A 27,995-nucleotide genomic window follows, 5' to 3' on the forward strand; every position below is an offset into this window, starting at 1 on the left:
TATGAAAGAGCCCACGAAAAGTCTAATAAACTAAAAAATCGCGCCCGGCTTTAATATAAATATGGCTTGAAACGCTATTTTCTTGTTGTGTTCGATATTAAATAGACCAAGTGTATAGCGATTGCACTCCCGGGGTCAACCTCAAGAATTTAAACTATACATGGGAGCGCCATACACCACAGGGGCTGCACCCGTCAGCCACTTCAGTTTGCAAGACTCTCTAGCAACCGACAACGCCTCGGCTGCTCGTTAAAGACAGGCGTTATTAGCGTATACAATATATGATCGCTCCAAAAAGCCAGTGACCCAATGAGAAGTGCTCGTCCAGCCAGTGCACAATGAGTGCCTGGGCAAAACGGTCGGTGTCCTGGTCAGTGACATCCCATAGAAGCCCTAAGACAGCAGGGCAGTCCGAGTACATGTAATTGAGTGCGGCTCCCTGCGGCTCGTAATCGCCCAGTTGCTTCAGTCTCCCGCTACTGCAGCCGAATAAGAGTGAAACAGCCCGACAGTCTATCTGCACACCGTGCGCCACGTAACAAGAAAGACGGGAAAAGCGAGAGGGACAAAGAGTACCCGTCGGATTGCTTCCCCTTTAATGTATTTTTCTCCGCTCCCGTGGCCGCAATAACTGTAGCAAGTTAAGCATGTGCTCCAAGAAGCGCCACTCGAGGATAAGCCGAGAAACATACACATATATGTCCTTTTTCGAAAGGGCCGCCGATAGCTGCTCCTCTCGCGGTTTACCGTGGACAATTCCAGTCCATCTCCTCCTAAGCAGATACGTTTCTTGAAGTGGCAGGCAAAACGCTAACAGGAAACCTTTCAAAGTCCTTCGCAAAGACTTTTTCTGTGTTGGCCAAGTCCAAGTCCGGATTAATAACGTAAAACGCCTTAGAGGAGTCGATCCCCCAACTTATAAGCTCTGATCTGCAATTAGGACAGACGATCATTGGTTCACAAGAGTCTTACAACATTAGGAATTCACACCCCACGCACCTTCTCCGGCATAGACGAACCAAAACAGAGAGCGAAGGGACACGTGATATGGGTTGTTTATGAGCCCTTGCAATGGGCAGTGACTCCCACGGGAGAAACTGAACGCTTTTATCTAAAACCAAAACCACATGCCTTCGGAATGCTCTGGTACCCAATGAAAGGCTGTTAACTGGGATATGAACGCTATTTAAACCAACCCTGTGCTAGGTGGAAGGCTGTCGCTGATGCGCTTAACATGTGCCGCAATCTTTTTAATAATAAGTAGAACAGGATAAGAAATTTGTGGTAGCTTTAGAGGTACCAATGAAAGTTGGGTCTGCGAGAAGTTTCCCCCCAAAATTCGCGTCAGCAAGTTGAGGAGCTCGGTATCTCCAAGGCCGCTTTGGTGGGACTCAATAATAAACAAACTTTTTTAAAGGTTAGAAAAATTATACATATATAATTTTAGAGGACCTCGTGGCAGAAGCAAAAGACTCGCCAAGCCCTTGGCTTTTTAGGATTACGCACAGCTGCTCCACTTTCTGGTCCATTTCATCCCATAACTCGTCGTTGACTTTGCCCAGCAGAACAGTCTGCGCTTAATAATAAGATATTGAGAAAAAGTGAACGTCAGAGGAGCACCTTGAAAGGCCCAAGCCACTCATCCTCAAGCTTCCGGAGAGTTACAGCAAGCATCTGGTCTAATTCGTTCCTCTTTCGCCACCTCAATGACAACTTTTTAAATCACAATAAGCAAAAAAGCACTAATAAAAACAACCATTCTTTTTTAACGTTTCTGTCCAGAGCACTTTCCTTCCCGACCACAAGCGACTCACCCATACCTGCCCTTCAGGTAATCGCGTGGGTGGCAAGATATTAAAGATAAAACTAACACTCCATGAGGCTTTGGTACTCCCGTGTGATTTCATTATAGAGATCTTTATTGTCTAGCAAAGACTCGAACAGAAGTAGAGCAACAAAAGGGGCGACCGTAAAAAACCTTTAAGAAGAGAGATGCGGAAGTTCAGGGGCTCCCACCCAGCACGTACACGGCTTAAGAGAAGGCAGCGATTGACCTTCATACAGGTATTAATGCCGTGAAGGGGAATGGGCTTAATAAAAATAACTTTGTCGAAGGAAACAAGCACGGCAGTCCAGTTAAGAGGAAGGCACCTTAAAATATTCTCCCGGAAACTGTGGTCCGACAGTTCCAGAGAATAGGGTTCCTGATCTAAAGCATTTTCTTTAAGGGTTTCCTTGAGGGCCAGCTGCTCAACATGGCGTGGTCATCAAAGCACAATAGTTTGAGCTGAAGAATAACCTCACGGCGAAAATAAGGAGCAAGAGCCGCATGGAGCAACCCACACACTCGCGTGGGGCTACTCGCATAGGTCTAAAGAATATGTAAAAACTACTAATAAAAATTTGCGAGAGAAAAAACAACTTGAGCAAGTGCTAGACAGGCGCTAGTGAGCAACGAGGATGCCGAATAAGTCTGGCTAACTTCGATACACCTCTGAAAATACCGTCTCGCCTGCAACACGCCCTCACCAACGTCGTCATAATGTTCTAAAAAGATTGAATAAGTTACACGCTGAGGAATATAAAAAAGTAATCTTTCCAAAGCCGTTCCAGAATGCCCGTCCTCTAATACAGGAGAGCAATAGCTGGCCAATAAGTAGGTAGCTACGAGCATAAAAAAGAGGGCGAAAGGTGGTGGGGACGGGGATGATGGATAAAGCAAAGTCGTAGGACAGAGCTTTTTCTATATCGCTTATCTGGTCTGCGACAACTTCCTAGTAATATTATATAGCCATGATCAAGAATATTACATGGACAATGACTTGGCATACTTCATGACTCGAGGATTTGATAAACAACTTTATAAGCGACAAGTGAGTTTGAAGAGGCCGAAAGAGAACGAAAGAGGAACTCTGGAGCAGCCTTGACCCGAAAAAGCAATTAAATTTAAAAAAAAGGACACTTCTTCATAACAAATGGTTGAGTCACCCTTCCAGATCCTTCAAAGCATCCGCATGCACATCGGAGGACAATTGGCCAAAGAAGAGGTCGTCTTCCAACTCGCGTAGCTCAAGGAAGTACTCAGAAAATGGCGAATGCGTAGTCCAGGCGGATCTAAGCTTACCTTATAAAGAAACCAGTCTACAAGAAAGAGGTTGGGTGTCTCAGACCCAGCGTACGCGACACAGAGCTTCCGCGTTGCCTCGTTGGCTTTCAACTGCTGCTCATAGATGTGATAGGCCTAGAGATGCCGGAGATGAGACAATGCTAATATGGAGCCAACCGAGAGGATCGCACCTCCAAACGGTGAGCCTTTCTCTGGGCTTTTAGCCCGAGATGGTGTTCCAAGTGGCACAAACCAGTCAGAATGGGCAGCATGGCTGGTATAGAAGTATTCATTACACCTGTGCAAGTACAGCACTCTAATAAATTTACAAGTAATTATGGTATGAGCCTTCGAAAGGCAGTAGGCTTTAGTCAAACACGAATAAGCTTCGCAGGCAAGCCCACGGATGCTGAGCAGTTCGGAATAAGCCAATAGTAGCAGCGTAAGCTCTCGAAGAGTTTGCTGAAGCGCGGAGTAAAGGGGGCGTAGGCAGAGAGGGGCGGTGGCGCTACCAGATTAACGGATATTCCCACAGAACTCTTGACGTGCACAACTCGAAGGGCACCGGAAAATTCTTGAAGAGCTTCTGACGGGCAGCCATTGGCCGCAAGGAGTTCAGCATTTACACGCTTACCTAGTATATGTTGGTCCAATTATGGAAAGAAATACCACTAATCATTGCAGCACAAACCTAAGATGGCAAAAGGAACAGCCTCCGCATAAACAGAGGAGGCTAAACGAGAGTGGAATGAGCGTATTTTTTAAAGAAGGAGCAACAATTGAAAAAGCTAGATTCAACCTTCCGAAGAATAAAATTTAACGGTGGAAGTCAATATTTTATTTTTAAGAGCCAACACGCTGTCAAGTTGGCTGAGAGGAGATGTGGTATTTGTCCCGCAGGGCGATGATGGCTCGGGAAAATGGAGCTGCCGTGTGTCGCAGTGCAGTAGAGAGAGTTGAAGGCAGTAGAGACTCTCCCTCTCCAGCCAGCGCTTACCCGCTTCAGTGTCGTTCTCACAGTTTTCAGCTAATAGATATGTAATATAAAAGTCTGCAAAAAAATGCGCAGGTGTAAAGCGCCTACCATAATGCCTTTTAACCAGGATGCAGTATATGCACAAAATTTTAAGAGAGCGTTCATGCAAACTCTCTGAGATGTATGTCTTCATTTGACATAAAAAAGGGAAGCGCGTAATTACCAACCATTCGTAGTACAACACAATTCTAAAAGAAGTTGCAATCGTCTAAAAGTCTTTTCGTAATCTACAAACGAGCCACTGAATGCCGAAAGTGAAATATCTACAAAAAATTGAAAGAAAACTTTCACTCGCATATTTTTACTTAGAGTAAAACAAGTCGTGGCGAACCGCAGGCGGACTCGAAAGCTAAGTCCACCCAACTGTGTTGAGAAGTCCCAAATTTGCCACCACTCTCAAAAGGACAGTCTTTAAATATGTTGAGTTGGTGGCCTAGTGATGAAAAAATATATAAAAAATACTTGAGAAGTCGAAAGGAGAATACCGAGAATTGAGCACCAGACATCTAGTGAGGCGCTCAATGAGGCAAAAAAGTCGGTCAGCTGAAGCTTCAAATTAACGCCGGCCTGCTTATCACCAGCGTCATCGTCTGGAAGGTGACGTTTAAGGCACACAGCTCTCCATAAATAAGCGGCGGCTAGCAAGTTGTGCAAAGCGGGCTTTCCTACGTATTCTAGCAAGTGAAAGGTTGGTGAGATCTTCACGAGGTTAATAAAAGCAGCAGAACCAATCAAACGCGCCTGAAGCGACGTAATTGCTTGAAGGCAGAAGGACTCCGGGTCGCATGAAGACAGTTCTGGGTTGCTAACGACCAGTTGGGCCTTTTCCTATTGGACGATAATAATGTTCAGGGGTAGTTGTGCGAGATAGCAGGTGAGATTACTATAAGCATTTCGGCCTGTACACAAATAGCACTTTCGTACGAATCGCTATCAGTGGCATGCACTACAATTCTTATTATAAGCGAGACAACGCAGAAATGAGGAAGGCATTACAAGAGAGCTGCTCTCGGCTAAAAGAAAGAATGTTATTTATAATGTTTTCCTTGACCTTCCTAAAGTGAAAACGTCTGTCCGGGTGTTTAACGCTAGTTTACTAAATCAGAGGGCGGTGCTATTGAAGTAATGGATAAAACACAACCTAAGCAACTCGTAAGAATTTAGCTCTGCTCTCGATATCAATACACATGCTTCAAAGCTGATTAGCTTAAACAGCGCGCTCTGCGAGAGAACACGAGTGCCTGTGCCGCTGATGCATTGCCTCTGAACGAAAACCTGCCAAAAAAATAAAAAAATGCAAAGACCAACAAAGAGGTGTAAAAGGCCAGCTATACGTCCGTAATCAAATTCACAACAGAGCTTAACATATCTTTAGAAAGTTTTATAGCTGTAATTACGGATAAAAGTTATCTCTGCATGGCCTGAACACAAGCTTATAAAAAATACACCAGACACGATAACAGAAGCAAACTTTTCGAGTTTCTCTAATCGAGTGGCAGAACATAGCAGCGTGTGAAAGCGCTTTTCGAGCTTCAGTGGGCCAGCATAGGTCCCTTGTGAACCCCTTGAGGAGGCTCACAAATATAAAAAGAGGAGGAGTGTATAGAAAGAGGCGCTTACAGATACACGAACAAGCAACAAGACTTCAAGAACAATCGGCAGGCAATCTCATACGAGCCCTTTTTATAAAAGTCGTATCCTGGGCGTGTGATAAATGGGAGCCTTATACATGCACATATAGCCGCCGCCAACTAACTCACCTCGCACGGAATAAACTTTGCCAGCTTTTTCTAGCAGTGCCGTGCTACACCGGTAGCGATGGCACAACAGGCAACTTAAAGCTTCCTCAATGTCCTGCAAGCCAACTTCGATGCTCCAGTCTAGCACGTGGATAAAGAGCTCACCCTGCGTCAAAGATCAGAATAGCACAAAAGCTACTACGCTCCAGTACCAGGTCATCTTGGTCTCCCGTTGAATTTTTATCATATTCGTCAGAAGCAGCAATAACAAAAAATTCTTGGAGCTCCAGAGCTGAAATTAACACGTTTTCCAGAACGCTTAGAAGATCTGCTTGAGATAACATTTCCGATAGACGTGCAACCACCAAAAAAACTTTCAAGAAACAGCGGAGAGCTTCTTTATGTATCTTTCCGAGCTCATTTGGGAAACCAACTTTTCTTTCCAAGGTTTGAGTGCCCAAAGAGCAAGGAAGTTGACTTTTGGCAAAAAATATTGAAAAATTATTTGCACAGTAAGAGCATATTTGCTTTTTATAAAACTTAAGAACATGTCTTTTAAGAACGGCCGAGTAAAGTTTACTGTACTTTATAATATGCCTTTGTGTCTTCAAGTGAAGAAGTGTTAAGTGCAAAAAGTAAAGTTAGCATCTACTAAAAAGTACCTCAGTAACGCTGAAGGAGTCAGATCCCTTCCTCACTATATGAAGATTTCTGTACAACAAAAGTCCAATGAAATAAAGGCAAGCATTCGAACAGGTAACGGCGTGGATAGCGTTCTCCGATAAAAATTTAAACTTGATAAAAAAAAACATATTTACAACATAAAAAAAAATTGACTTAAAAAGTAAAAAAATAATTTCTATATTATCAATAATACAACCTCCCTGTCGTTTACAGTTTCTTCTAACAAGTTAATGTCGCCAAGAGAGTCAAAAGCAGATCTTAAGCAATGTTTAGCAATATTGTAAGCTTCATCAAGTTGTTGGAGGTGTTTCTGTTAATAAATATTAAAGTAAATAATTATAAAAAAATACTATTGGAAGTAAAACTTTTAACCGAAGGAAAGGAAGCTTCCTTACAGGGTTTTCTATGTTTTAGCAAAGTTAAAATAAAAAATTATTAACAATATAGTCTATAATTAAAAAAATTGTTACGTTAATTTAGGGTTTAAAATAGAAACGCTACTAGCAAATTTTTTAAAGCTAGTAAGAAACTGAATCCACATATACTCCTACACAAACTTTTTAATTATACACAAGGCCTTGCTTGGCTCTTATCAGTAAGTGTTGTCTGCCAGCAAAAGTCTGTCATGTGCTGAATGTACCTGCTATTAAACGCGCAAAAAGACTATCCTTTTTATCCCAAAGATTTGTTTTCTTAAAGGCATCGACATGACTCGCACTTCAAGCAACGAACGTAGTCACCGGCAAAAGTCATTTATTTATGTTTAACTCTTATTATTGAACCATTTAATTTGAAAGTAAGTGTACATTTCTTGTTAGCACGCCAAAATTGGTGAGAACGTAGGGAGGGTAACGTCTGGTTCATGAGCCTAAATGAAACTATTTAATAAACTTTTTGATTCTCGACTCTATCAAACTTTATATATCTTTGTCAGCCTTTATTTATAAATTTATTATAGCCGGAGGCTATATTACATAGCGATGTTTTTTTTGCCCTAATAATTAAACAAAGCTCATACTTAGTGGTAATACAACCGATATAACTGTTTATATTAACTATATTAACACCCTTTACTTAAATATATAGTACATGTTCCCTCCCTTTTCCCTTATTGAAAATAGCTTTAAAATCTAAATAGAGAAAATAGACCGGTTTTTTTAAGTAATGAGACTCTTCACTTCTGTTAATAATAAGAACTCAAAAGAAAATCAGTTTTTGCCACCTATTTTTACCCCTCAAAGACCCGGAAAAGAGTCGTGCAGTGGGACCAACCCACAATCTTGGATTGCGCGTCTAGCCACTTATACGCTAAGCTACAACTACAACTCTCGACCTGGTGAGACGGATTTAACTATTATTACTGTTTGTGTCGACGTATAAATTAACATCAAGCTTACTTGAATTAATGAAAACCAAAACTTAGAATGGCCTTGGAGAGATTTATTTGCTTACCAACTAGCACGCGGCTAAGATACATTTTTTTTAAAGTCAAACATTTTACTCCATGTGATGTTAGTTTTTAAGGGGGGCGCTCTTACTTTTTTATGTCATTTATTTAACGGAGTTTAAACTAACAAAAAGGGAATGTAACTTAAACTTTTATTAAAATTTTCAACTGTTCACATCCTATACTCGCATCTGTTCGAAAATTACCGTTCTCTTAAGTTCCAGCTAAACTTGTTCTTTTCCCTGTGAGGTAATAACTATTATAGAACATCAATTTATAACGTAATAATTATAATGTATTCTGAGTTGGATTCAACACTAATATATATTCTCATGAACAAAGGAAATTTTGGCTCTGCTCTTCGTGTGATCTTTACTCTTGCCCACGTGTCCCAACATTTTTAGGTCATTTAGTTTTATGTATTTTTAATATACCCAATTCGCGGGTCACTCTTTTCTTCAAGCAGTTTACTCAATAGTTCTGTCTATACACTATTTAACATGTATTGACTTTATATATATTTGTGCTTGCAAAAGGCTTGTTAACTCTTCCTTGTTTTAAAGGGTCCCCACATATTGCAGAACGCATAAATACTACTACTTCTTATCCTACCGCTTATTGCGTTATACGAGATGTGTGGTCCCACGATTAACAGTTTGATGGATGACCTCGTCATCTTTCCTTTTTGCGTTACAAGTTTCATGTATTTTTTTTTTTTGCTTATAATTGCTACATGAGATTTTCTTCCTAAGGTTTTTAAAATTTTAAATTACAAGCATCTGAGCAGTCCCTCATTATACTGTTCAATTTTTAAATTAACTTAAAGTGGAGGCTGTCTATCCTAGGTTGTATCATAATAATTATTTTTATAAGTCCTCGCCGAAATACTACCTAGAACTCAAATATTTCTTAATGTCGTAAAAGCTGTCATAAAATTTTTGGGTAATTAAGGCCAATGTAATGTCTACTAGCCGTCGTCTTAATTGTGATGGATTTCGTGATATTTGAGCCACCTCACATAGGTAGTATGTGGATTGTAGTGGGGTTAATAAATAAAATTGGTCAAAATTTAAAATAAAAAAGATTAATTAAAACAGTATTAAGGTTAAGGAAAAGAAAAAGAAAAAAGATATTTATTAAAAGGGATATGTATAATAAGATAAGTATTTATAAAATAGAAATTAAAAATATATAGTTCAAGATTAAACTAGGAGATAGAAAATAGTAAGGTGTCTATAGATCTTTAGCCTCAAGTCGGCCAAATGCTGGTAATGTAATAAGACAACAGAGAAATAAAAGAATAATTGTATTTGTTTAATTTCGTAAGTTAAAGCATTAAAAAGATGGTGTCGGTCGCTATAGACTCCACCCGCAGATTTGCCTCTCAGTGGCTTTTATAAAAGCGGTCAGCTTTTTTCTGAGACCTCTGTGAAGACGAACATAGGATCAGTTTGTCGTCGGAGTATTGTATAGTAGCGGCCAGGCGTACCAACCGGCAACGATGACGAAAAGGCCCATTGGATATTTCGGTATACAACCGGTCCGATAAGCAACTTTACGGCTGGTGGCGCAGCAGCATAGGAAGCTGCCAGTGCGTTTTCAAAATTGTCATCTGCATAGGTTATTTTTGGTTTGCATATAACATAATTATTAGAAAATTGGGTTCAAGAAAATGATATGGTTTCTGGTAGTTTCTGGCCTATTACATACTGCCTTCCGGCGTGATAGTTAAAAGCTAAGTGAGGCATTCTAAGAACCACGAAATATAATTTTAAGATAAAAACTCTTACTTGTAGGCGACCGACTTTGAGTTCGAGTATTTTATGTTGTTAACACCAGGAAATGCCTTTAAATAAATAGTGGACATCGATTGTTTTGGTTAAGGTGAGCTCTTATTTGCTTCATTTGCTATCTCTAATTGTAATTTTCTATATATATATTTATTATACTACTATTTCCATTTTTCCTTGTTGGACGATACACGCAAGGAACACCATACAGCCGCTTAAACCGAAGTCGAAAGAGTCTTCAGTACATCTCAGGCTAGGCTATTTTAAAAAAAAAATTTAAGAACTTTGGCTCAGAGATTTAATGAGACCAGAGGCTTATCGAGTTGCCACATATGCTAAGCTGCTTATTTAAAAATTTTTATATAGTTGTGTACTCCAAGTTTTCGTAGTATAAAAGAAAATAAAATTAATTTTTTTGTCCCAGATAAAACATTTCATCTAATAATTGTTACATCTTTGAGAAAACTTATTTACCACAAAAATTTTTAAAGCTGTCGACATTGTTTAGCTTAAGCTATTGTAAGAACTTATAACTTGAATTAAAATAAGTAAAAAACATATGCTCCCCCGTTAACAAACTAAAAAAAAAGTAAAAATTCTTGTAGTTCAGTAATCTCAATCTCATGACGCTCTTTCCGGTGGTAATGAACAATACACATATAAACTCAAAGTTTTGGGTTACTTTTAAGTTCCGTATGCTGCGCACCCTTCCCTGTTAAGTAAAGAACTCTTCTATTGTTAAAGTGATAAAAAGCGTGCAGCACACTATTCCACGACTGTAGTGCACATAAAAATAATAACTTGTTTATATGAACTCAGAAATTTTTTCCTGCTGGGGCAGCTATTTTTATTAATAATTAAATCACGATAGAATAGTGACGCTAACTTACAATTACATTCTTATTGTCAACTCAATTCCTTTAAGCTCTAACTCGTGATAACGACTTCATGTCCTTCCACAATTCCTTACGCAAGATGCGAATCAACTTAAAAGGCGGTAACTAAACTTTTCAAGAGAAGTTTGCTCTTTTGTAAAGTTCTCAACTTAATGTATTCAAAGTTGCAACAGGATCCTTATTCATAAGGCTATTTAAAATAAAGCGTGCCGGAGTGCAGACTTTGGTATTTACTTATTTTGATAAAAAACGCGCAAAGTATTGTCTTTACTCTAAAAGAACTGAAAAATTCTGAAGGTTGAAGCTGAGAAAAGAGACGCTCTATGAACTACCATTTGTTCAACAATTCTGAAGTAAAAAGATCCCTCGACTTTTAGCTCTAAAACGACTTGAAAGAAGAAGGCACAGTAAAATAACTGGATGCTCCATATTGCTATAAGTAAATTTTACGGGCAAACTCTTTGAAGCTAAACGGTACACACTTAAAGATGCATAGCTAATTGTAACTTAGAATAGAGTTCGTCAGTTATAGTTATATAAGGTCGACTCTGAAGCTTAACAGTCTCATGTTCATATTTAAATATAACGCAGGAACTCCTACGAAGAATACTGCCAACATTCTAGAGGGCACTGAAAAGTTGAAAAAAGGTCTAAAATAAGAGGAAAACTACTAGAAGATGAATAGTGCCATTTGAACAAACATAAGGATGTAAGTAGGGAAAACTCTTGAATAGTCATCCAATCATTCTCTAGCCATCCCGAGGCAGTGCAGCTAATGTGCAAAAAAAACTCGTTTATGCATGAAATAAAGTATTCCATATTAAATAAAAACAGTAATAAGTTTAAAAAAAAGATAGTTAGGCAAAAAGCATAAAATAAACTCAACACCGAAAGACGGTACTTTCATATACCTGCTAATCCAGTAGGCAAAATAGGGTCTTATAAATTCTGCAAAGAAAATATACAGTAATATGCTGGGAATACACCAGAAATGCGTTCTGGTAGGGTATTACAAAAACTCCTCGCGAAATGCGCTACAAAATAGCCATCCAAATACTTCAATAAAAATTTAAAGCTCATCAACTCGATAAAAAAAGCTGCTTCATCGCTGGCATACACTGCAACGGACGCGTGCACAGAAGTAATAAAAAGGGTTCTCAAGAAGTTGTTGTGGATGAACGGGCGTCCATTTTATTATATGCAGGGGCCAAACAACGAGTGTACTAAGCGAGTGCAGGAGGGTGTCACGCGCGTCGCCTCTCGCTTGTATCGTAGCGACGTTGAGGTAGCGGTGGCGGGATCCTGAAAGAGAGGGATTTTGAACGATGCGGCAGTCACTCCTCTAACAACAAAAAGGAAACCTTCCCAAACTGTGGGGGTTAGAGAGTCTCATATCGTCGTAGTAATAATCCCGCGGTGGTCCATCATGTTTAAGGTATCTTCGAAGTAAAGCAAGCAAAATAAGGGAAGTCACTACTTTGAGGTGTACACATTTCAGTGTCTACCTGTCTTCATAAAAACCACGCCTCTCCCTGTCTCTCATGTAGGAGCGATCAGGCGGAAAGTCGCCCCTAAGCATGTCCTGAAGAGCCGAATTTTCGTTTATATATAACGAAAACCACCAGTAAAAAAACACCGACATAGTGCGAGTGTCTCCCTGGAAGAACAACAGGACGGCCATCAAATCTGCGCCTGTCAACAGGATCTCGACGATTTCTGTCGAGGGCCATATCCGCCCTGGAAGTCAGAGATGAGTAACTATGCCGTGCTCATGAAGCTAGTACAGGACACCTCCGGAAGTCATAATCGTGCTGCCTCCGACTGTATAATTCAGGATAGATTCTGTAGTCATCTCTATAATAAGGTTCGCCATAACGTCCCCGGTAAACCAAATCCTGAAGAACCAATAGAAAATGATGTTCATAAGAAAGAAGGAAGTAGATAGTTCCCAAAGATTTTTCGTACTCTGTGCATTGGCATGGGCCGGTGAAAAGATGGTCTGGGATACCTGCTAGACGCACCAGAAGTCCTGTCTGTAAGTAAGGATATGAAATATAAAAACGAAGAAAAAGTAATAATATATACGGCCTCTGTATGTGCCTGGTGTTGCTTCGTGGCCATGAGATCTCTTGGCCTACAGATAAAAGACTTACTGAGCTTGGCGCAAAATATATCAAAACACAACTATAACTAATTCCACAATAAGAGGCTTGACAGCAAAACCCTCAGGTGTAGAGCCATTAAGAGCTTTTATAGCCACTTCGGCATCTTTAGAACTTTCCATAGTCACAAAACCATAACGTAAACTATCGTTTGTTTGCCTGTCCCTTTGAATTACAGACGAGAGCACCTCAACAGCGCAGTATAACTTCAATCGTCAAAAAAAATTGAAAAGTATACAAATACCTTTCCATACGGTTTAAATAACTCTTCAAGTGATTTGTCAGAAACTTTGAAGTAAAGCTGGCCTACATATAAAACGGTCCCAGGATTTTCAGCCGGACTTCTGCATTAACCATAAAGAAAAACTAACAAAGGTTAAAGAAAATTACACTCGATCAAAAGATTGCCTTTCGGAGCTTCTGCCTTGATGAAATCTTACTTTATCTCTATCGTCTCTATATCTAGAACTGTAATGTCCTTCCTTGTACTTATAACTACTATCCCTTCTTCTGTCTCTTCTTCGTCGATCGTCGTCACCGCTAAGGTCGCTGTAACTGCCATCACGGCTTCGACTTCTATAAAGTCTCCCTCTGCTCTTGTTTGTTAAATCTAACAAGAGACAAAAAAACAAAATTAGAATTTGCCTAAAATAGATTACAAAAAAAGTAATATTTCCTTCCAAGGCGCGCTATATAAAATTGATTAAATATGAAGAAATATACATAATACGCGCAATACCCGTTTTCATGGGCTTCTGTTTATCTAATATATCTTTGTCGTGAGATTCAAGATTCCTAAGAGAAACACCATCTTCGGGTGAAAGACCTCTTACATCTTCATAATCTTGCTTCTAGTATATACAAAAAAGTGACAACAACTATTAGGAGATTGATCTTTATTTGAAGCATTTACCGTTTCCATGCCTTCTTCATTCATTTTTTTACGGTACAGAACAACAAAGGCGAGACAGTACGAACCACGGCCCCACCCGCGAAAGTAAAGGTCCTTTAAGAATTGGCTCAGTTGCACGCTATATTACAAATTTTGTGTGGGTGGCGTGGTCGTGTTGGCTGTGCTGCATAGACGCCTTAAAAAGAAAGCTTTCAGTTCGTTTTTTACTAAAATTTTAGTTGTAATATAAGTTGGTGAAGTATATTGAATGAAATTTAGGGGTAATTTTGTAGCATGCATTCTTTTACGTTAAAAAATAATTAACTTTTTTACTGAACCCTTTACCTCCATATTTTATAATATATCTCTTTATGGTAGTCTAGGCACCAAAAAAAAACAATTATCTAATAGACCTTTGTAAAGTCAAAACGCTTATAATAGTTTAAAAATCCTATTTTCTACAATTAATTTGTGCTCTTAAGCCCAATTTACAGGCTTTTTATGCCTACGAAACCTGCATAAATCTTTAGTACTCTCTGTAGGGTTTCTTTTTGCTCATAGTTGACTTATTATTGCGAGTAAGTACCTAAAAACTTTTATTTATTAAGGCTTAGGATAAAATGAATTATTATGAAAGGGCGAGTGGGCATCCTCTTTCCAGTAGTGAACCTACCGCTGAATTTGAAGGTTATAATATAAAGGAGTACACTAGTTTATTAGACCAATTTTACAGAGAAATAAGGGCTAACGGAATCTACAAAAAAGTTGATGGTAGAGTCCAAATAAATATCGCAACGTGTATGATTAAAAAGGGTGTGATGTTAATAATTTTATTTATTGTCATTATTTGCTTGTGTTTCGTACTGTTTTTGGAGTTCAGATATCACCTTGGCCATTTCTATAACGTCATTAATACTTCTGCAATGATTAGGAGGTATGATATCATCCACCTTTATAAAATAATACAGTAATATTATAAAGTTGACAGTGTTCGCGAATCTACTTGTCGATTGGTGGGAAAGATTTCAAAGGGGACCATAACAAGCTTGGTAGGTCTTTCTTTAAAAAGTCTCAACGGCTCTCGAAACTCAAAGCAGCTTGAAAACAAAGACTCTCTGCCAAACACGTAAAGCCCAAGCCGAGCACGCGAGAGGGATACAACCAAACGCCTCTAATAAAACAAAACTTTCAGATGAAAAGACAAAGATAAGTGAGAAACGTACCACGTCGCGGATGTGACCGATATTTCTGGTGCGCACGAGGGAAAGCAGAATATAGTCGTTTTGTTGGCCTGTAAAGAGCTTAAGTATACCGCAGAATCATTGTAGGAAGCAAAGTAAGCCAACCCTGATAGCGGTCCACAGTGGTCACTTTATAAGGAAGACCAAAGAGTGGGTTCCACGCACAGCGACTGTTCAAAACGTCTCTGATGAGGTGCTTCTGGCCGTTGTAACTCGTAATGATCGAGATATCCTTCGCTGGATAGCCCAGAAGCCTTAGCGTACAAACTATACAATGAGCGACTGGGGTGGGGGGGACCCAAAGCCGTCAGGCGCCGTAAACAAGACCTCATGTACATAAAAGTCCAAACAACGTACTCTGCCTCCGCTAAATTCTAAAACAGCGGTAAAAGTAAGCGATTCGTCCCAGCTTTTATATAAAACTCGCCTGGTAGAAATAGGGCTGCGGATGAGTCTCGCCAGCTCCGTTAAGATCCTCATAAGAAAGAAAAGTCCAAAAGAAACCAAAACACCAGATTTATAGGAAAACCTGGACATCGATAAATTGGTATTCATACAAAAAACCGGCATTAGCGGTTTTAAACTGGTCGCCGAGGTGGACATGGTCCAGATCCCCCTTAAAAATTGAGTGAGATGGCATAAGAGAGTTTGTTCGCCAAAAGTAAAAAAAGGCCTACCAAATCCCGATATCTCCAACGAAAAAGAGTGGCAATGGATGGACGAGCACGGCCCTGTGCATTGAGATGGACGGCGGGCACGTTGAGCCGTATAAACCTGAACAGAAGAATAGCTCATGCAGGTGTCAAAGAGCGGGACAAAAAGGGTGTTTGCCTAGAAAACATGGACTGCTCCATGTTGCAAAACTTTTGAAACACCTGATTCTTAATAATGGGCGGCAGCTGATGGTGGTCCCCTGGAAAAAAGACCGTGAGATCGCCCGTGGATCCCTCCGAACAAGGCAAGGTACCGATCAATACTACCCGCTTCAACCGGTTTCGTCCATCTTCAGGGTTCTGACACATCAAAGGAATAAATGTCTCGATTTCAAGAATTTGCCTGATGAGGACTTTTTTTACGAACAAAGCAGAGTAGAAAAGCCTTAGAGAAATGCAAACCCAGCCTCTTCCAAAAGCACGTTATCGAACTGAAATCTAAGCTTCACGAGGTCAGCCCGTTTTAGGGCGGCGTGGGTGCAAGTCATCGCAATAATCCTGCAAAACAGCGGCGGTGACGCGGTTATCATAAAGAGCAAGACACAAGTCTACTTTGCCTCCTTCACGAGCAGATAATCCACCCGGTCCGAGCCCGTCCGGAGTATCTCAAATGCTTTAAACTCTTCCAGCTCAGTAAAGATTTTTTTAAGGTGCCGAAAACACTACAAAAGCAGAGCATTATATAATAAACAATTGGCACGGCAACGCGCCCGACCCCTTCCGCAATCTCAAAGTCTTCCCTTAAACTTTTCTTTTTAAACAAAGGCTGTGGAGCACTGGCAAAGTACTTGTGGAACGGGAAAGCTTTGGAGACCAACTCAGCATCTTCCGCTGTATGGCGGATCTACAGGACAGTGAAGATAGATCCATAATGCAGAAAGAAGTTGGTAAGTTAGGACCTTGCTTAAGAACTCTTCCCACTTTGCAAGGACACTGTAGAGGTAAAAGTAGCCAGCTGTCTCACAAGTGTACCCTGCGTAATTGTTTGAGGACACTCTTTTAACGCGTTTAAATAACGGTACCGATATCGCCTTGAACGCCAAAGCTTTCCGCCAATCTTTGGACTTCGTCAAGCTAAAAAAGCATGAAACTGGAAGGGGTAAAAAAAAAAGACAAAGTTACCAGCAACAGGCGGCGCTCGAGGATGTAATTGACCCGACCATACTTAGTAAAGACCTGCAAAAAAAAAAAAAGTAAACCCCGAAACTCCAGAAACTGAGCCAATAAGAAAACTTTTTTACTATCGATATCTTTTTCTCCCATCCCCAACCGGAGCAGATGTCTCTCGTCAATATCCAGATATATAATTTTTTCAAAAAGCTGCGAAAGCGAGAGGCGTGAGATACCAAAAAAAAAAAAAAGGAAATCCAAGAGAACCGGTTACCTGGTTAAGAGTCTGGTTCGAATGGGTTATTAGTAGAGTCCTTTGCTCGGGGTTGTTGTGGTACCTGCAAGAAAAAGAATAATTATTAGTTCATACAACTTAACGGTAACAGTAGTAACAAACCAATTGGATATGATCTGCACGGCAACGTCAGTTTTGCCGGTGCCTGGCGGACCGACCACCATGGTGAGCCCAGGGTACATGGCAGAAACAATGGCCTTAGGCAAAAGAAAAAATAACTATGTAAGTTATCATAAAATTCATTAGTACCTCAACTTGCACTGGAGTGAACCTTATAACATTCGTGCGGGGGACATTTTGGGGGTACGGACCCATATTCACGTGCTTATATGGCTTAACAACAAGGATATCCCCCTCCTGGCAGGCAAAAGGATAGTATGCAGGTATCTAAACACAAGGACAGGCAAGCCGCACCTTTAAGAGTGGCTGACTGCGAGCGGGGAAAGTGATCTTAAAAGGAGGCGTTATGAATTCGGAGGGGTCACTAGAATCAAACTCTATCTGCTGACGAGGAAAGCTCGCACTGCATTCCAACGTAAAGCACTTTATTACACAAACGCGAATAGAGATCAGCACGCACCGGAGATGTTCCAAGTCCACAAAGGTATCATTAAAATTATACGTGTGCGACTTTTTATAGTCGACCAGCGTCCAGTAAGCGGCAGAGTCGGGAGCACCATAGCCCAAAAACACATCGTGAAGCCTCAATAAAAGCAGTGAAATGACGTGGTGCCCAAATCATCTAAGGGTATTCTGATACCAGTCGGGCACGACGCAATGGGTATTCATAAGGTCCTTAATGGTCGCAAGTACTGCTTTGAAGTTGTTCTCTTTAGGTTTCCTCCGGATAATCAAGTTAAGATGGTCATAAGCATCCTGCTTGTCGCCATTTATATCTTGAAAGTACTTAATAAGAATAGTGTGTTTAGAGTAGAAGCCTGAATCATTCTTAAAACCTAACTACGTACTTGATTGGTGTCTAGCCACACGCGCAAGGTGCGGATAGGCCCCTTGAACTGTTTTGGCTTTTCGTAGGCGTCGTCGTACAAGCTTCCTGTGCAAAGTTGATATATAGATAGAGAGAGCCTTATACAAATGATAAATGGAAGTACCGTCATTGTCCAAGTAACCCTCAACTTCGCACCCCCGTACATACTGGACGCCGTAACGCTAAAATTAACTGTCAACTCCTCCTCCCCTTTAAGGAAATGAAAAACAAGAGATGTACTTGAGGCAAAAAGGGGTGCTTGGGGTCGGGCTTGCCGATGCGATGCGGGCTTCCTAAAAGGAAAGTAAGTTTCTGAACGAACGGTAACAATAGATCGCGATAGACTCACCTTGAATTGCTACCAAAAAAAGCACGTCATGTCTTCTTAAATTGTCCCACTCAGTCTTTATGTTGGCGCGAAGCAGACTGGTGTCAAACGAGATATCCGCTCTGACCTGAAGCAAATACACACGCAAATTGCTAACTCCCTTGCCAATCAAAAGAGGATTCGCTACTTTGCTAGGCTTAAACTCGCCCAAATTGGGTTTGGCGACCTCCACAATAGAAAAAGTGTCCATCTGTACCGCCATGCGCGCCCATCCCCCAAAGTGGGTCCGCCCTTCGCCATCGGTGCTAGCGAGCGCTAGTAGTCAAAGCGAGAGGATCAACAACGAGAACCGGGGGCAAACGTACTAAGCAGGCATTCTCTTGATCACATCTATAATATCCTCCCGAATCTCGTAAAAACTCTCCAACATAAAGAGATTTAAGTTACGCAACAGATAGTCATGTAGCGTCTGCATAAGAAAAGACTATTAATTCGATGAAAAAGAAACTGCACAAGGCTTCATGTACCAAAAACTGAAGGTTAAGTTTAGGCAAGGCTAAGCAGATATCTCCGAAGTATTTATCGGGAATGTTACTGTAAAACAATGTGTCTTCCGAAGGAAAGAGGGGAGTCCTATTGATGGCTAAAGTCAAAGCTAAATCATTAATACACGCTGGTCAAATGAATAACAGAAAAGTTCAACCGTCGATCTGGCTCATCCGCCTCACGTACTTCTCAGTTATGACGTCACACAGCAAATTGCGGTCGACGGAGGTTGCAGCTGGCACCAGGTACAGCCGTTGCGCCAGCTCTAGGAGCCGTTCGTCCGAAAGCGGTTTCAAGTGAACAAGCAACTTTTCCTGAGAAATATAATAATCGAAAACAAGCATAAAACATTTCTGTTCTTATAAACTTTGGAGTCGATGCTAGACACGCTAGTCATGGCTAATTCTTCAAGTTCAGGAAAGTCGGTGAAAGCAAGCCGTTGGAGTTCTTTAATAGCGCCGTAATGAAGCGCCTCCTTTACAAAACAATATTATAAAAAGAGAGTACGCAAATATAAAAAAATACCATTTCCGTCTCCGTAAGAGCAGCGCCTGTAATGTTGTTGATTTCAAAGCCCATATAAAAACGCAGAAGCTCGACCAGACGGTTAAAAACGCTCTAAGGAACAAGGGCTATAAAGCTATCGCTAAATTTTTAATAAAAAAAAAAACACATCTTTGGAGAGCGCCGCAGAAAATTTTGAACGCATACATTTTACTACTACGTGTTTGTAGTCAATGACAAGATGCGTGTACCTCCGAGTGGGCAGCTAAATATATGAATACAATAAGATTTAGGTGGTAGTGACTACGATCCCCAAGTAAAAGGTGCACCTGACTTTGAAGATCGACAAGTAGTTCAACAATGCGCTCAGCGAGTTGGATCTCTAATTCGCTGACCTTCTCAGCGGAGACATCAGCTAGAGAAAGGTCATACTTATCAAATATCAAAAATAATTCATCTATAATCTCGTAAAGAAAACGGCCCGCTCTTTTTCGCTGCTCTATGAAATGTTAGTCTCGAATTAAAAGCGAGTATAACGCATAATAAGATAAAGAAGACCTCTTTCTTCTTCGCTTAAAAGTTGCAATCTGCTTTGCAATTTACCCCAGGCAGTTTTCAATCTGTAAAAAACAGATTAGAAAGTAAAATTAATTATTTTTTATAAAAATACAACTTTTTAGAACAGGAAAGTTCTTTTTCGAGTTTTGATGGAGGTAGATTATCCCAAATGCCGAGAGAAACCTATACAGTAGATATTAAGTTTTTATGCTAACATTCCAAATAAGCAGGTTTAATAATACCGAAGGCAAAACATTCAAGCGAACAACTTCGTTTTCTAAACTTTTAAAGCAGTTAATAAAAAAGACGACTAGCGCAATTTTATCGTGGGGGCACAAGTAAGCTGAATTTAAGAACCAGATTTATTGTAAACCAAGAAATAGTCGTATATAAAAAGTTCTAAAAAAATAAAGTCTAAAATAAAACAGACATATTAGGTTAATAACCGTTTCTTTGGCTTAAGATTCCTAAAGTTTTAAAAAAGAGGAAAGAGAACTTCTGACGGCAAACAGGGTCACTTGTCCCTTCAAAAAGTTCCTACAAGGCGAGGGGGAATATAATAAACTTTGTAAATAAAAGAACCAGAAAATGTATATGGTACTCCATCGGCCGTTACAATCCCAGTGACTGTAGACCATGGACAAACCCCCTCCCTTATTTTCTGATTTATTACTAAAACAATGGAAAGAAAAAGTTCATCAGGTGCATCCTTATCAAAATGAGGCCAAAGAAAATTCTCTAAGTAGCGAGAGTACTCTACAATGACGGCAAATATAAATTTAGTTAATAAAATTACTCTACAAATAAAATAAAGTTAAAATACATATGGTAACTAAAAATACATAGTTAAGTTACCTAACAGCGACTGAAGTCTTGAATCGTAGTTAAACTTTCTTATGTACTCGTGAAAGATTTCCACAATTAATTTCTGAGGTGTTAACTGAACATTAGAAAAATCTTTATGAGGCCATAACTTTTTAAAAATAGGATGTAATTCCAGCTTCAGAAAAAACTCGGTTGAAATCAGATCTGGAGGAAAACCTTAAGCGCAAAATATGAAATAGATGAGAATAAATAAATATATATATAAACGTACTATCAATGTTACAATCCGATTCAGTACTCTCTTTTTGTTTCATTTGTAAATAAATTCCTGCAATCGTAGTAAACAGGTACTAAGCAAATTGAAACAAACTGAGTTCTATTAATTTGCCTAGCTGCCGCGTACATGTGCTATGCACCCTCCGAGTGAATGAGGAGCACCACATATTATGTAGCTTAAGCGTCTTTATAAAAAGGAACTCAAAATGGAGTACTTAGAACGCAATTACCTAAACAAATTTTTTTTAAGGGTGTAATACAAAATAATTACTGAATAATTCCTCCGCTATCGTTTAAAGAAGCTATATAGCCTTCGCAGCCAAAAATAAAACAAATATTTTTGCAATTCCGTTAGGCCGATCACTACTTCTATATAACAATTTTATCGCTCCTATAACTTTGCAATATGAAAAGAACTTGCATTGTTACACTAGAATGTTAGCTTAATATCAGCGTTATATATCTTCAAGTGTTTGTATAAAAAATAAGCCCACTAAATACCAAGAATAAAAAATGATAACTGACTCTATGTATAGAAAGGCTACATTGAAAACAAAAAAAATATAACCCTATAGTCCTTTCTGGTAACAATGGGTAATAAAAGTACGAATAGTTACTATAAAGGCAATTGCAAAAGTTTAGCGGGTACTTAGTATTTGTACTTGTATTTTGGACCTCCCAATGTATATTTAGGAAACATAAGCGTTATTGTCTTCTTTTAAGCTACTATCATATAAATTCTCTAATTAATAAAGAGGATTTTTATCTATTTTTCTTTATTATTCATATCGTTCTTTTTAGAAAAGCTATTGTAACCTTAACAAGGATAAACCCAAGTTGTTAACAGGCAAAAGCTTGTCTACCCAAGAGGATGCTTTAGCTTTGAACGCCCCTGCAACCCTAAGAAAGCCAAAAATTTTTAATTATACCAAAGATTAATAATTGCATACACTTTACACCTTTAAAAAGGCTTTTGAATGGAAACAATTTTTAAAGAAGAAAAAAAAGAAAAATGATACTTGAAAGGGCAAAAGTAGGTTTAAACAAAATAATATAATGTGTTGGAAAACTAACATTTATTTATTTGTTTAAAAATATTGTTGAAAACGCTAGTTATCATTACTACAGGCATGACTATTTGACGGTTTCAATGGCCAAAAAGAGATCTAACCTAGCTCAACTTAGAGAGAGAAGATGAAAGGTATGTTTATGTGGGAACACTCCACAAAGATAGATGCTTTGTCAAGATATAGCGGTTGTGGGGGAGGAAGTTAAGATGGGAAGTTAAAATCCTTGAGTTGATAGACAGCCATTTATTAAACATTTTTTTTAATGGTAAAGTGTTTCCTTATATAGGCTCTTGTCAATTAACCTCTTAGAGCACTTTCTTTTAAAAATTTAGTAGCTTAAGTTCAGAAGAAATAAGGTAGCCCTCTGCATTGGTCTTTATATTTGTAATCAGTTCAGACAACTAGTAATAAGTGTATATTAATATTTATTTTACCTGTTTTTGTGTCATTGTGTTTTTACCGAATTTATAAAGTTTAGATAGTTGACCAATGAGTGAGCTTACGCTTTAGGTTACCATTTAAAAATTGGTCTTTCATCTTAATATGTATATAGGACTATGAGTCGCGCTGCAGTGACAACTGTTACAAATATTGATGCCCTATGGCGCTGCCCTTTGTAGGGCGATGAGTGGGCTCGGATGGCGCCAGTATTATAGCGTCGTAACTTTCTATCTTATATACCAGAATGTTACACCACCGTTTGGTTTGGCATTACAACTGAGTCGTAGATAGACTTAAAGTTGAGAGTTGTTCTTCTAAATAAAAGTAGCAAGTTAAAGATGCAAAGCAATTTAACTAATCTTCTTTTAACAACTTTTTACTTGGCAATCTGTAAAATAAAATAATTTCCGTACTGTCAGTCTTAAGAAGTTGTTACACCACTCATTTAACAATCTAAAACTACGGTTACCCACAGTGAGGGGTAACAGGACAGATATGTAAATCTATCATACCTGAAGTGAGAGTTGTTAGAGCTTAAGAGCACTGCACGCCTAAACTCAAGGTCGTAAGTACGACTCCCACCGACGCAGCCCTCTTTTTGGTCTTTGGAGACTGCGATTTATAACATAAAGATTTTTATATATTTTGTTTAGTAAGCTATCGTCTTGATTAGCTCCTACTTATAGTATAACAAAAATTTTACTTATATAATAATTATTGAATGCTAAACTAATTGTATATATATTTTATAAGTTTTATATATATTATTAAAAGGAAGTGAGTGTGATGAAATATTATATTTGTAAAAAATAAAGGCAAGTAAATAGTAATATACATGAGAAAATGTAAAAATATAGCCAGTTATTATACAAACAAAGTGGTTAAAACTTTTTCATGATAAAAAGTTAGCTGTGCACGGAGTACACCAATTGGAATTGTTAGTGCTTCATAAAACCTCCATTATAACTTTTTCTATATATATTTTTTAATAACTTTTAAGTTGCTCGCCGCATAACTACATATACAAGGCAGGCTAACAGTTTACATACATGGATTCGACATACCGCTTTTGAGAGTTGCCGTCGTAGCTCAGCGGTTTAAGGGCATTGATGCGTAAACTTAAGGTTGCGAATTCGATTCCCACTAAGGCGGCTACCTTTTCGGTCTTTAATGGTTGCGTATTTAATCTCGACCGTAAAATACTTGTAAATATAAAAATTGCGTTAAAAATTATCGTGAATTTTAGTTATAATGTTTGCCAATTCACAGCAGATATAAAACTTTAATTGTCCAGCGACGATTTAAAGTCTCTTTACTGGGCCCAAGTAAGCGATTACTAGGGCTTCAAGAAAATGTAAGTTAAATACTTGGGCCCACAAGCTTAGTGTCGTTGCGCATAAAATACAGCGCACTGGTTAGCAATCACAGCAGTTATTTTGCTGCGTCAAATGTTTTATGCAGTGAAGATTCGGCTTTATTAGCGGTAGTACATATCACGTGCAAGCTCTACCCTCTGCGCAAAGGTTAACACTTTTTTGGCCCCTAGTATTGGGTGAATTGCCTGCTTGGCGCTGCCTTAATCTGCCCTGACAGTATGCTGTGATGGGCATCACTCATTAAATTTGTTAACTAGAAATTTACGTATGACTTCCTGGAACCTCATATAAGAGGTGGAGGCAGTGCAATATTCTTTACTGAGTTAAATGATTCTTTAATCTTCTCAGCATTAAGTTGTTACCCTTTCTTGTGGTCCTAACTTGCGATCGCTTCCATGTAACACTTTTAAGTTACCACAAAAACTTTAGGCTTTCTTATAACGCGTGAACTACGTTGTCGTCGTCCTAGAGTGGTTCATGCTTTGTGAAAGTTCGTAGGAGTTAGAAAAATGCAAATATAGCGTGAACATTCTGTAAAATCTTTGCGGTGAACGAGCTTGACTTTTGTTAAATTTTGATTACCAATTAAAAATGTAATGCCTACCCTACAATGGTAGCCCTCAAAATGTTATGGCAACAGCACACCTTTCAGCGCAGGTATATAAATTAAACGTCTTTCTTTGGGGCGGAACGAATTTAGCTATACTAATTGTGCTATCTTCACGTGTTTTAAGTTCTGTTTTCTAATTTTTGTTCTGCGCTCATCTTAACTCTACTTCTACGATATTCATAACTTTGGTGTTCTCGTTTATTTTCCTTTTTCCCACGATCTAGTTCTACGTTCATTGCTACCTAGCGTAATTCATCTAACATTAGTAACTCTATACTTTGTGACTTCCGTTTTCATCTTCATTTATAACCGGCTTAAATAACACAAAAATGGGCTATACACTTTTAATTTCATTAACATACAAGAACGTACCACGTAAAATTAAACTAAAATCGTAAATTCTTTAAAACTCTGCTTCTGTAGTAAATTTAATAGGGAATAGTTTACACTTAACCTTATCTGCTTTGTAATTTTAATTTAAATAATGTGATACTCACGCACATTACGAGAGATTGCGTTATCTTAATGGACACTGAAAACTGCATTAGGATGACATGAAATAGCTCTTTAACGCTGTCGAAATCATTAATATCTAGTAAGAGCGTTAATATTGTTTCTACTTTTTAATTGTATCAATGCAACTTTGACAATATATTTTTCCTTAAGAGCCGGTAAAATTTAAAATTAATGCTTTCAAAATCTCAGTAACTTAGTAATAATGCTAGGGGCTATCATTAAAATAGTAATTACTATAATCATGTTATTTGCAGAGCCTACATAACAACCATTAAGCGGAAGAAAGTTCTACTATGTACTTTAAATGACAAGCTCAATACCCGAAATAACCTTTCATATTCGGGTTTTTAAAAGAATTGATAAAAAAAATTATAACTATTAGATGCCCACTAAAGTAAACTTACTTCGCTCTAACTTTATTTTTTGGTTGTTCTCTATTACATAAGTACGCTAAAAGTTAAGGAGACAAAGTTTACTTTTGGGGGGAAGGACCTCTTAACATGATAAATGCTCGTTCGCCTTAATGCTTTTCGGCATGGATGGAAGAATCTAACACATTTGCATGATTTTTGTCCTCCTTGGAGATACAGGACTTAATGGTTTTGGGAGCGATTTAGGTTTTCACTTACACTTTTTATAGCACTAGTCAATAAAAGTAAAGTTTTAGGATTTAATTTATTTTAGTTAATATCGATATTTACAACAAAGATATGATTTTTAGTTATAGTTTTTTTATTAAGTCATTTATTAAAGGACAAATTCCCCACACCCGCTATGAAAGATTTTATCTTTGAATTGCAAAAGTACTTTCACGATATTCTTCAAAGCGTTGACCCTGGAGGCGCTAGCTATACTGACAATACGATGTACTGAGCTTTTAAAGGTTTTTATCATTTTATGTTTCGAGCTTTTTAGTAGCTCTACGTTTGAAGTCGTGGAATGGTTTAGAAATCAAGGTAAAAACGGTGGCGGGAAAAGATATCAAGTTGAAAACTCTGAGGTTTTTAACAGAGCAACGATCAATGCTTCCCATGTTTACTTTGATAATCCCACCTCATCGTCAGTTTCTTCTGCCACAGCGCTCTCAGCAATTATACATCCAGCGTGAGTCTTTGAATAAAATCTTAAAAAAATTTTCTTATACTCCTGCTCAGCAATCCATTTATGCCATCTCTTCATTTTCACATAAGCTTTTTTAGTGCCAAAAATAAACTTGGTAAGTTTATTTTATACTTTATTTGTTATACATAATAGTTTGTTTTTACACTTAAAGGGTATTGGAGAATGATAGCAGATATAAATCCCTCCATTCCTTTTGAAGAAGATAAAAACTTATTTTTAAAGGTACTTATTAAATTTTGGTAGTTATTTTAAGAACTTGAAACTTATTTTAAAGTATGTTTAAGCGAAAATTTAAGTTGAATTACACTTTTATTCCTTTCTTTTCCTACCTGTCCTAGCGAAGGAAAAGACTTTATACTAGCTGTGAGCGGGTATCCTTTGGGTTACCTGGTTAAAAACTTGCTCATCTCTGAGTTAAACACTGCTTTATAAGGGCTATGGTGTAGAATCCGTGCTTTTTTTACTATCTGTAAATTTATCATAAAATGTATTTAGAGCACTAATATCTTTTAGATGATATTTGATTGTTATTTATCGTTTATATTAATTAGTTTGGTTATTATTATTATTATTTTTTTTAGATAATTTAACCTATTTAGTATATTTCTTTATATGTATATGGAAATTAGTTTACAATATTCTTTGGGGTTAAAGTCATTTATTTGCTATTTTTAACTTGAGATTTTGAAAGCCGTGATTCCTTGCAAGCTTCTTTCTGTGGCACTCGAATTTGGTGATAAATACTTTTTTATACCAGCGTTGAACCGCCGGCGTGGTACCTGCCACCTTTTTATAGCATCCTTAGATGATGATCTTTTGCGTAGAGCCCAAGTAGGACCCGAGCCGGTTGCTTATATTTTCTAGTCCCATGTAATTGTGTATGTTTAAAGTTTTAGTTGTATATGCCAGGTGGCCTTTTGTTACCAAAACTGTCAGGAACTGGCGAATAAATTAGCAAAAGAAGTCATCTCTTTATACGCCCAAATCGCTCGGAGTCGGCTCTGTAAATTTCCTTTGGCTAGTGTAACTGTTGATGCTTGGGAGTGTCAGCTTTACTACCACACTCTTTACGCAGTGCAAGTGATAACACTTGACAGAGGCACAACTCACGGTCTTCTCTCTCACTCTGATAACGACGTCGGTTAGCTAGTTTTGTTCCCCTCCACTATCTTGTTTTCGAGTTTTTGTTTTTTTCTTCTGCTTAGGTACACTTGGCTCGCTTCCGCTCCATATAGATTTAGCACTTTTAAAAAAATGGGCCGTAGCTTTAAAGAATAGTCAAGGAATCCTACTGGAAAGAGTGTTGCATACCCTTCTCCAATCTTGCCCGGCAGCGAGTATTTTGAGAGGTAAATATAAAGAGGATGCATACCCGGATTTTTTAGAGGAAGGTCCTATGTCAGATAATAAAAGGCATTTAGAAAGTCCTCCTAATAAAAATTATACAAACTTTACTCAAACGCCATTCAAGTGTCCAAAAAAGCATAAAAAATATATTTTGCGCCTTGAATCTTGTTCAAGAGGCAATATAGCGGAGATTATTCGAAATTTTTATCGGGATTACCCAGAAGCTGTCCACTTTCAGGCCAATATGGATATGGATTGGTGGGATAATAAAACTGCCTTGTTTTATTTTCTTACTTTTATTTAACTGTAGCCTATAGCTAACCTTGTGAAAAAGAATTTACTAATTTTTAAGTTAGTTTTGGTAGAACTGAACAACT

The 27,995-nt window shown here is 38.5% G+C and overlaps 5 protein-coding genes and 1 long non-coding RNA gene across 12 annotated transcripts; 1 reads left to right on the forward strand and 5 right to left on the reverse strand.

Moving 5' to 3' along the window:
* Positions 1 to 265: 265 nt before the first annotated feature.
* Positions 266 to 2,367, reverse strand: LOC135146302 (separin-like). The gene is made up of 11 exons (XM_064078461.1): positions 2,305 to 2,367; positions 2,028 to 2,246; positions 1,815 to 1,925; positions 1,621 to 1,713; positions 1,453 to 1,571; positions 1,197 to 1,379; positions 1,000 to 1,143; positions 823 to 930; positions 693 to 773; positions 577 to 631; positions 266 to 517 (listed from the first exon to the last, which is right to left on the reverse strand). Exons 1-11 carry the CDS (start codon positions 2,365 to 2,367, stop codon positions 266 to 268), a joined length of 1,428 nt encoding a protein of 475 aa, XP_063934531.1.
* A 100-nt stretch (positions 2,368 to 2,467) lies between these two features.
* Positions 2,468 to 7,121, reverse strand: LOC135146288 (uncharacterized). Of its 2 annotated transcripts, none has more exons than XM_064078444.1 (26): positions 7,036 to 7,121; positions 6,938 to 6,968; positions 6,762 to 6,875; positions 6,544 to 6,675; positions 6,094 to 6,486; positions 5,903 to 6,047; positions 5,763 to 5,841; positions 5,591 to 5,706; positions 5,477 to 5,529; positions 5,284 to 5,417; positions 5,139 to 5,230; positions 5,027 to 5,088; positions 4,871 to 4,970; positions 4,628 to 4,816; positions 4,474 to 4,551; positions 4,310 to 4,405; positions 4,191 to 4,256; positions 3,906 to 4,133; positions 3,798 to 3,839; positions 3,619 to 3,740; positions 3,436 to 3,568; positions 3,298 to 3,380; positions 3,125 to 3,241; positions 2,989 to 3,068; positions 2,832 to 2,922; positions 2,468 to 2,774 (listed from the first exon to the last, which is right to left on the reverse strand). In XM_064078444.1, exons 1-26 carry the CDS (start codon positions 7,104 to 7,106, stop codon positions 2,538 to 2,540), a joined length of 3,084 nt encoding a protein of 1,027 aa, XP_063934514.1. In that variant the 5' UTR covers positions 7,107 to 7,121; the 3' UTR covers positions 2,468 to 2,537. The 2 variants fall into 2 exon arrangements, with proteins under 2 accessions (XP_063934514.1, XP_063934513.1); XM_064078443.1 differs by having other exon boundaries at positions 4,474 to 4,575.
* A 3,562-nt stretch (positions 7,122 to 10,683) lies between these two features.
* On the reverse strand, positions 10,684 to 13,844 carry LOC135146295 (RNA-binding motif protein, X chromosome-like). Of its 4 annotated transcripts, none has more exons than XR_010283784.1 (13): positions 13,774 to 13,844; positions 13,600 to 13,711; positions 13,269 to 13,470; positions 13,105 to 13,204; positions 12,890 to 13,048; positions 12,784 to 12,832; positions 12,664 to 12,731; positions 12,490 to 12,593; positions 12,339 to 12,435; positions 12,204 to 12,280; positions 12,060 to 12,137; positions 11,610 to 12,000; positions 10,684 to 11,470 (listed from the first exon to the last, which is right to left on the reverse strand). XR_010283784.1 is itself a non-coding variant. In XM_064078453.1 (12 exons), the coding sequence occupies exons 1-12, from the start codon at positions 13,795 to 13,797 to the stop codon at positions 11,943 to 11,945; spliced, it is 1,146 nt and encodes a 381-aa protein (XP_063934523.1). In that variant the 5' UTR covers positions 13,798 to 13,844; the 3' UTR covers positions 11,593 to 11,942. The 4 variants fall into 4 exon arrangements, 1 of the variants encoding a protein (XP_063934523.1); XR_010283783.1 differs by having other exon boundaries at positions 12,787 to 12,832; positions 13,251 to 13,470; XR_010283782.1 differs by having other exon boundaries at positions 13,251 to 13,470.
* A 614-nt stretch (positions 13,845 to 14,458) lies between these two features.
* On the reverse strand, positions 14,459 to 20,018 carry LOC135146304 (RNA helicase aquarius-like). The gene is made up of 36 exons (XM_064078462.1): positions 20,015 to 20,018; positions 19,807 to 19,934; positions 19,647 to 19,742; positions 19,499 to 19,591; positions 19,341 to 19,448; positions 19,131 to 19,287; positions 18,955 to 19,070; positions 18,793 to 18,896; positions 18,615 to 18,732; positions 18,449 to 18,554; positions 18,340 to 18,392; positions 18,224 to 18,281; positions 18,080 to 18,165; positions 17,872 to 18,017; positions 17,692 to 17,814; positions 17,526 to 17,634; positions 17,361 to 17,468; positions 17,214 to 17,308; positions 17,091 to 17,154; positions 16,940 to 17,026; positions 16,829 to 16,882; positions 16,729 to 16,780; positions 16,606 to 16,679; positions 16,422 to 16,550; positions 16,259 to 16,368; positions 16,109 to 16,204; positions 15,961 to 16,049; positions 15,825 to 15,906; positions 15,671 to 15,767; positions 15,523 to 15,609; positions 15,421 to 15,468; positions 15,321 to 15,367; positions 15,099 to 15,247; positions 14,976 to 15,043; positions 14,756 to 14,923; positions 14,459 to 14,702 (listed from the first exon to the last, which is right to left on the reverse strand). Exons 1-36 carry the CDS (start codon positions 20,016 to 20,018, stop codon positions 14,583 to 14,585), a joined length of 3,429 nt encoding a protein of 1,142 aa, XP_063934532.1. The 3' UTR covers positions 14,459 to 14,582.
* Positions 20,019 to 20,035: 17 nt separating this feature from the next.
* Positions 20,036 to 20,706, reverse strand: LOC135146284 (uncharacterized). The gene is made up of 5 exons (XR_010283776.1): positions 20,637 to 20,706; positions 20,482 to 20,572; positions 20,278 to 20,378; positions 20,151 to 20,218; positions 20,036 to 20,097 (listed from the first exon to the last, which is right to left on the reverse strand). It is a non-coding gene; the product is annotated as an uncharacterized LOC135146284 (long non-coding RNA).
* Positions 20,707 to 25,713: 5,007 nt separating this feature from the next.
* LOC135146320 (oxygen-dependent coproporphyrinogen-III oxidase-like) lies at positions 25,714 to 27,995 on the forward strand. 3 transcript variants are annotated; one of them, XM_064078485.1, is made up of 9 exons: positions 25,714 to 25,766; positions 25,903 to 26,015; positions 26,068 to 26,253; positions 26,304 to 26,365; positions 26,423 to 26,493; positions 26,953 to 27,117; positions 27,181 to 27,274; positions 27,347 to 27,412; positions 27,477 to 27,995. In XM_064078485.1, the coding sequence occupies exons 2-9, from the start codon at positions 25,924 to 25,926 to the stop codon at positions 27,920 to 27,922; spliced, it is 1,182 nt and encodes a 393-aa protein (XP_063934555.1). In that variant the 5' UTR covers positions 25,714 to 25,766; positions 25,903 to 25,923; the 3' UTR covers positions 27,923 to 27,995. The 3 variants fall into 3 exon arrangements, with proteins under 3 accessions (XP_063934555.1, XP_063934554.1, XP_063934556.1); XM_064078484.1 differs by having other exon boundaries at positions 27,181 to 27,412; XM_064078486.1 differs by lacking the exons at positions 25,714 to 25,766; positions 25,903 to 26,015 and having other exon boundaries at positions 26,093 to 26,149; positions 26,214 to 26,253; positions 27,181 to 27,412.

This window comes from Zophobas morio, unplaced genomic scaffold (genome assembly GCF_036711695.1).
Source record: "Zophobas morio isolate AGI-343-1 ecotype UQ-CSIRO unplaced genomic scaffold, CSIRO_AGI_Zmor_V1 ptg000222l, whole genome shotgun sequence".
Classification (NCBI taxonomy): Eukaryota; Metazoa; Arthropoda; class Insecta; order Coleoptera; family Tenebrionidae; genus Zophobas; species Zophobas morio.